This window comes from Sapajus apella, unplaced genomic scaffold (assembly GCF_009761245.1).
Source record: "Sapajus apella isolate SASKATOON/1434 unplaced genomic scaffold, GSC_monkey_1.0 scaffold36, whole genome shotgun sequence".
NCBI classification, from domain to species: Eukaryota; Metazoa; Chordata; class Mammalia; order Primates; family Cebidae; genus Sapajus; species Sapajus apella.
This window is the reverse complement of record NW_022436976.1, coordinates 23,542,638-23,550,632: the sequence shown is the minus strand read 5'-3', so window position 1 is coordinate 23,550,632 and position 7,995 is coordinate 23,542,638. Positions and strand designations below refer to the sequence as shown.

At 37.0% G+C, this 7,995-nt stretch overlaps 1 protein-coding gene and 1 long non-coding RNA gene across 12 annotated transcripts in view; one reads left to right on the top strand and one right to left on the bottom strand.

Annotated features, from left to right (window-relative positions):
- Positions 1-1,986: 1,986 nt before the first annotated feature.
- DOCK7 (dedicator of cytokinesis 7) overlaps positions 1,987-7,995 on the bottom strand; it is a 231,082-nt gene continuing 225,073 nt past the window's right edge. For 8 of the 11 annotated variants that reach the window (XM_032296788.1, XM_032296789.1, XM_032296790.1 and 5 more), the window contains 2 exons: positions 4,660-4,827; positions 1,987-2,558 (listed from right to left, as the gene is read on the bottom strand). In XM_032296788.1, the coding sequence (XP_032152679.1) occupies positions 2,516-2,558; positions 4,660-4,827 (211 nt within the window). In that variant the 3' untranslated portion in view covers positions 1,987-2,515. Of the gene's footprint in view, positions 2,559-4,659; positions 4,828-7,995 lie in introns of those variants that run through there. The other 3 variants (XM_032296792.1, XM_032296791.1, XM_032296799.1) reach the window with 2 other exon arrangements.
- LOC116563934 lies at positions 7,257-7,954 on the top strand. The gene is made up of 2 exons (XR_004274642.1): positions 7,257-7,367; positions 7,687-7,954. It is a non-coding gene; the product is annotated as an uncharacterized LOC116563934 (long non-coding RNA).

Genomic DNA, 7,995 nt, shown 5'->3' with positions numbered 1-7,995 from the left:
ATAAAATCATGGTTCTCCCCACCTTTCAGAATCACTAATGGAAATTCTTAAACAGCCCTGAGCACTACCCATAAATTTTGAATGGAATGGGCCTAGGATAGACAATGGCTGTCTCTTGAGTATTAGAGGCCCAGTGTTAAGTAATACGAATTCCTGATGTGGGAAAGTTGCATTTTAAGAAAAATGAAGTTTGTAAGAAGTCAGGCAGTATTCAGTATCATATTAATGTTTAAGAGGAAGCCTCTTCTGAAGCATGTCAGAAAATAATTGGTTTTGCATGATAATTAAATCGTAACCATACACATCATAAAGTCCTTGATACTGTTACTGAGATATGTGGGATTTTTCTCCAAACTCTTACATAAATGTAACCTAATGAGAAGTGACCCTTAAAGGGTTCCTTATTCTGTCCCTTATGTCCATACCCACCGCTGCCCCCCAAAGAAGGGAAAAATGTCACTTTTGGTGGGGGAGGGGTTTCCATTCTTGACTCCTTACCTTTCCTTATTGTTCATTTGGTTCCAATACAGTTTTGAGGTTATGCTGTCTGACTCAGATTTGGTCCAACAATGTAGACTCATCTGAAAAACCTTTTTGTGATTCAGTCTTTGAATTGATGTAGATAAGAATTTGAGATAATACTGCCCATTAAAGTCACATGGAGTGTGGGATATCAACCATCACTTAGGCTCTCAGATATTCTTGAGTATCATATTTTTGAATATCTACTACACTGACTATAGAATGAAGGCACTACATTAAATCTGACCAGTTCTTGTTTTTTTGTTTTAGAGTCTTGCTGTGTTTCCCAGGCTGAAGTGCGGTGGCGCAGTCTTGGCTCACTGCAACCTCCACCTCCCAGGTTCCAGTGATTCTCATGCCTCAGCCACCCAAGTAGCTCGGATTACAGGTGTACACCACCATGCCTGGCTTATTTTTGTATTATTTTTAGTAGAGATTGGGTTTTGCCATATTGGCCAAGCTGTTCTCGAACTCCTGCCCTCATGATCCACCTGCCTTGGCCTCTCCGAGTGCTGGGATTATAGGCCTGAGCCACTGCACCCAGCCAATCTGATTCTTTTTTTTTTTTTTGAGATGGAGTCTCTGTCGCCCAGGCTAGAGTGCAGTGGCTCTTATGTTGGCTCACTGCAACCTCTGCTGTCCAGGTTCAAGTGATTCTCCTTCCTCAGCGTCCTGAGTAGCTGGGATTACAGGCTCCTACCACCGTGCCTGGCTAATTTTTGTAGTTTTAGTACAGATGGGGTTTCACCATCTTGGCCAGGCTGGTCTTGAACTCCTGACCCTGTGATCCACCCGCCTCAGCCTCCCAAAGTGTTGGGATTACAGGCGTGAGCCACTGCACCCGGCCTCCTTGTTCTTAAATGATTCATGTAACTGGTTAGTAGAAGAAAGGTATTATAAATGATGCCATTCTGTAAGCTGCATTACTACCCAAAAATTATTGGTCTAAACTGTTCTGGAAATCATTAATACGCACTGTCACTGTTTTGGAATAACTTCCCAAGAAATTAAAATGCTACTTCTCAGTTTCTTTTTTCTGCATGACTTTTTCATATAATTTTAGAAGAATTATTAGTTAATTAAAGCAGCGAATTTTACTTTTTATATGCTTCTAAACTCTCTACTATAGTGTCAGAAAATATGTGACTTCTCTCAAACTCAAGCTGTGTTACTTTCATGGTGCTACCAAATAGCTTTAAGCAGATTCTATTTTACTGGTTTGCATCATCAAAAGCTGATGTCTGGCTTTAATTTGAAACATGAGAATCAATCATTTTAGTTGCCAAGGGTCATGAAGTCCATAGTACTATCATTGGTATAATAAGATTTAATCATAATGTCAAGCTGTTGTCACTGATACTAGTTATCCCAGTATTTAAATTATTTTAGAGAAAAGTTTTACTAAGTTCTGTAATTCTGATTTCCTTTTTTGGGTATGTAAATAGAAAATAATGTAGAAACCAGTTACCAAACTCATTTGATTTGGGGCTATGATTTTTATTTTGCTAGGTTTGGAACTAGTTCTTGAGTCAACCCTTAAATTGTTCTCTGCCATTGTCAATAAATAAAAATTTTAAAGTCCCACTCAGTAAAATTAGTGTAAACATTCACATATTTAATAGTACCTTTAAAATAAGCATTACTACATTTAAAATGGTTCCAAAATGAATCTATAAATGGTAATATAAATTAAAAAATATGAACTTAAAGTAAATAAATTTAACGTTAGCTATGGTATAAATAATGATAAATGTATAGTGTACCTTTGAGTCATTAAACTGTCTTAAACGATAACAGCTTGTTACCAGAACATTAGAGACCATAGCCATGATTCTCAAATGTAAATCTACATTTGATATTTTCTTGGTCACTCTATTATTCAATGAATAATTAATTTCCAGAATTCCATTCCATGTTGTTTTCCAATAGATATTTTCACACTCAATGTTGAATACATGGCTCTTTCCAGATGAATAAAACAAGTGCATTGGGTTTAGAGATCCATTTTGCGAAGGCTCATTCGACTGAAGGAATCTCTGGGAAAAAGAGGACATAGTTATAAGGAAACAATTTTTGCATATACTTTTAAAATGTCTTACATGCTTTTTTTTTCTGCTAGTTACCTCAAAGTTTTGCCACCATTTCTTACTAACTTCCAAGTTGGATGCTCATCCTACATACTCTGCCTTACATATTTTGGCTTACATATTTCTCTATAGAGTGGTTTATAGTCACCACTTACTGGTTGGTTGTATTCATTTCTCCAACTGATGCTGCAGATACTGTAATAAACAAGACAAGGACTTAAGGGATAATGAGAGATTTCAGGAAAAGTGTGGAGTTTTTCAATGTCAAAAGGCAGGTGTTTCTTTAAATTTAAGTCTTAAACCAGTTGTTCTCAAATTTTGTTTCAGGTCCTTTTTACACTCTTAAACATTATTGAGAACCCCAGGAATCTTTTATGTGGGCTATATATGGATGTTTATCATATTAGAAATTAAAATTAAGAAAATCTTAAGTTACTATAAAATAATCCATTACATGTTACTATATATAGCATTGCTTATTAAAAATGACTTGCAAGAAGCTTTAGGAGAGTGGTACTCATGTAAGAGTGTCGCTTAATATAAGGCCTATGTTCTTACATCTGATTCTATAGTCAATCTTTTCCAATCTGTAGAAAACTCCACTGTACCCTCACAAGAGAAGAAGTGAGAAAAGGCTAATATTTGGCATTAATATGAAATTAGTTTTGACTTAGGGAAATTCTTTAAAGGATCTTAGGGACTCTCCTCTCATGGGTCCAGGATCCCTACTGCAAAATATTCCTGATTTCATAAAACCAGCAAAATTAAAAATTCAAATCCTAAAGAAGAATTTAAAACTTAAATTCTAAACAAGAGTGAAGGGAATGATATTCCTGGAATACACTTAATGTATTTTCTGTTATCAGTTGGTTTCTTTTGCTTATCCTTCCTGCCATTAAGGTTAAGCCATATTAAGAAGCTTAATATCTCCAGGAAAGGAAAAGGCAAGTACAGAGAAATCACATAGGCTTCAAACCTCAAAGCTTGCTTTGAAGGGAAACAGTCTTGAAAGCTAGATAGTATTCATCAGTAAAAGGTTTCCTTCTAAATTCCACAAAACTGCCTACAAATATTAAGAACTAAAGCTTGGAGGACCGGCCAAAAAGCAGATCATAGAGGAAGGCAAAACTTACAAGGCAAAGTATAAGGCAAAGTTTCCTTCGGGAAGAATACAGCCTTTCCAATTGAAAAGAGTTGGAGATCTGAAGGAACTGAGACGAGGATTAGGCAGCTCTATCTCAGGGACTCAGCACCCTGGCTCTCTGGGATCTCTGACCTGGTAAGTATAAGACTGGGAGAGGGCGGGTGGAAGCAGCAAGAAGGAAAAACTTCCAAAAAGACTTAAGGGGAAACCAAAAGTGGAGGGGATTAGTGTTTCCTACTGGGAATTTTGAGGAAACCATCTTCAATACTAGTATGTAAATTTGATTTCAAAATGCAAGAAAGTTTACTTTTTGCAGTTTTTGTGTCCTTTCCAGAATTCTGGTGCTATAAAGTGAAATGTCAGGCACTGTCCTAGGAACTTTACATCTGAAATGTCATTTAATCTCCACAACAACCTCTTTAAGTTCTATCTCATTATACAGAGAAGAAATCTAAAAAAATTATCTGCTTAAATAATAGAACTAGAATTTAGTTGTAGAAAATTCCAAGTTAATGACAGGACTTTGTGTGGTGTCCTGGTTCATATGAGTACCAACCTTTTGATTTTCAAGTTACTTACCTTGTAGAATCATTATAGATGATACAGGTTGAGTATCCCTAATCCAAAAATCTTAAATGTTCTAATATCAGAAACTTTTAAAGTGCTGACATGATACTCAAAGGAAATACTCATTGGAGCATTTCAGATTTTTTGGATTAGGGATACTCAACCAGTAAGTAAAATGTGAATATTCCAAAGTCTGAAAAAGAAATCTGAAACCCCAAACACTTCTGGTCCTAAGCTTTTCAGATAGGAGATACTTGAGCTGCAAAAAAAACTTATACTAGTTGAACATTTTAGGGTTCAGAGGAAAGAATATCTAAAACCATGTAAAAATAAACATACCTGTGGCAGGTAACAGGCAATACTGCCTTGTATAACTGAGGGATCTTTCTGTTGATCAGTGGCTGTAGGGCCTCTTTAAGGCGATGATAGTTTCTCTCCAGTTCCCTTTGATACTCCTTTTGATCTGGCCCAATTAAGCTCTTATTTTTTCTTAAGGCATCTTCACACCTAGGAAAAATAGCATGTTATCAAGAGATTACTTCTGGCATAGTTTGTGGGTTTAATGGCATACACACATACACACACACTATATATATGTGGGCTTGATGACACAACACACTATAAATGTGGGCTTAAATACACACACACAATACAGGCCAGGCGTGGTGGCTCATGCCTGTAATTCCAGCATTTTGGGAGGTCGAGGCAGGCAGATCACTTGAGCCCAGGAGTTTGAGACCAGCCTGGGCAACATGGCAAAACCTCATCTTTACAAAAAAATGCAAAGATTAGCCAGGCATGGTGGTGCACTCCTGTAATCCCAGCTATTCATGAGGCTAAGGTGAGAGGATCGCTTGAGCCCAGGAAGTGGAGGTTGCAGTGAGCTGAAATTGCACCACTGCATTCCAGCCTGGGCAACAGAGTGAGACTGTCTCAAAATGTATGTGTGTGTATTAACCATGATGAAGTCATTTAGATTTTTAGCTGAATGTTAAATAATCCTCTTTTGTTTTAGGTTTAAAGCTGAGTTCCTTTAAAATCTACTACACATTTACTTCCAGTTGTCATTAAATTGAAAATTATCTGAAGGTATTTTTTTCATATCACCACTTGACTAGAAGCTCTTTCAGGGATGTAATCATGCTCATTTATGTGGCACAATGCCATCTGGCACAGTGCTTTCCCTGTGTTCAAATAGTTCTTAAATGAATAGATTTTGATGACAGTCCTTTATCCAAGTTATTCAAATATTTGAGAAAAATATCTGGACCCCGAGAGACAATGAAGAAAAGGATATTTAAAAATAATATATATCTCTCTCTATGTTTGTGGAATGCCACTAAAGTGATGCTTAGTAGAAAATGCATAGCCTCAAATGCTTGTATTAGAAGGCTAATACTGAAGAGCTAAGCAACTTAAAGTATTAGGAAGGAAATAAAATTTTAAAATATATGAGTATCAGAAATTACAAAAGTTGGTTCTTTGAAAAAACTAAAAAAACAGACAGCTCTAGCAAAATTAAATGAAAGAGGTCAAATATCCCCAACAGAAACTTAAAATGGGACATAAAGTTAAATACAGCAGAAGTTTTAAAAGGCATAGAAGATATTACGTACATTTTTTTTTTTTTTTTTTTTTTTTGAGACAGAGTCTTTGTCGTTCGGGCTGGAGTGCAGTGGCATGATCTCTGTTCACTGCATCTTCTGGGTTCAAGCAATTCTTGTACTTAGCCACCTGAGTAGCTGGGACTACAGGCACATGCCACCATACCCCGCTAGTTATTGTATTTTTAGTAGAGATGGAGTTTCTCCACGCTGGCCAGGCTGGTCTCTTACTCCTGGCCTTAAGTGATCTGCCTGCCTCGGCTGTCCACACTGTTGGGATTACAGGGAGTCAGCCACGGCACCCGGCCAATACAATTGAACAGTTTAATGTACCCTCCCAAATTATTAATTGATATTAATAGATTAATGCAGATTTTTTGCTAAATTATTAATATATAATCTGTTAATCTAGATTAATATAATTTAGCAAAACAGAATGAAGAAAAAAATGTCACTAATACTAAAATAATCAAATAAATTGAATCAACTGTCACAAATCTATCTACGAAGAAAACACTAAATTCTACTCAACATTCTAAGGACCAACAACCCCAATGTAAAACAATTATTCCAGAATATATTAAAAAAATGATTCCAGAGTATAGGGGAAAGTAACTATTCTTGAGGGGAGTTCCCAACTCATATTTCAAAGCTGGGATACCAAAACCTAATGAAGACTATAAGAAAAAAATTTTAATCCAAAGCACATCCATAAAAAAATTGTAGAACTTCCAAACATAACACAGTTGGCCCTCCCTATCTGCATTAATGAATTAGACCGATCTGGGACCGTAATAATAAATAAAAAACAAAACTGTGTTGAACATATATAGACGTTTATCTTGGCCTTATTTCCTAAACAATACAGTATTCAACTATTTACATTATATTAGGTATTTTAAGAATTCTAAAAATAATTTAAAGCATACAGGAGGATGTACACAGGTTATATGCAAGTACTATACCATTTTATATAAAATATAGAGCTCATCTGGATTCTGGTATCCACAGAAGGCCCTGGAACCAATTCCCCATTGATACTGATGGACAATTTTAGTAGGAAACTTGTACCAATGTATTAAACATACAGACACACATACCCCCCAAGTATTTTTCTTTTCTTTTTTTTGAGACAGAGTTTTGCTCTTTTGCCCAGGCCAAAGTACAGTGGCTTGACCTGAGCTCACTGCAGCTTTGACCTCCTAGGCTCAAGGGATCCTCCTACCTTAGCCTCCCAACGAGCTGGGACTACAGGCATGCACCACCATGCCTGGCTAGTTTTTGTATTTTTAGCAGATAGGGCTTCACCATGTTGCCCAGGCTGGTCTCAAACTTCTGAACTCATGCGATCTGCCTGCCTTGGCCTTCCAAAATGCTGGGATTTACAGGCGTAAGGTACCTCACTAGCCACATTTTTTAGCCCTGGAATAAATTAATAGTTAGGTTATGGGCCAGGCGTGGTGGCTCAAGCCTGTAATCCCAGCACTTTGGGAGGCCGAGGCGGGTGGATCACGAGGTCAAGAGATCAAGACCATCCTGGTCAACATGGTGAAACCCCGTCTCTTCTAAAAATACAAAACATTAGCTGGGCATGGTGGCACGTGCCTGTAATCCCAGCTACTCAGGAGGCTGAGGCAGGAGAATTGCCTGAACCCAGGAGACGGAGGTTGCGGTGAGCCGAGATCGTGCCATTGCACTCCAGCCTGGGTAACAAGAGCAAAGCTCTGTCTCAAAAAAAAAAAAAAAAAAAAAAAAAAGTTAGGTTATAAAACCGATAAATGTAACTTACCCCATTAAAAAATTAAAGGAGATACAGAAAACAAGCACTTGATAAACTTTTTAAAAACGTGTCATATTAAAAACTCTTTGCGTAACTACAAATAGGTGGGTAGTCCTTTAACCTAATTAAAAATCTATAAAAAACCTTTGGCAAACATGTTCAGTGAAAACCCTTTTAGAATGAGGAACAAGAAAATGGCCTCTCTATTCCTAGTCAACACAGTACTGGAGGTACTATCATTATAAGAAAAAGATTCTACAGATAAATTATCAGAATTTATACATAAGTCTG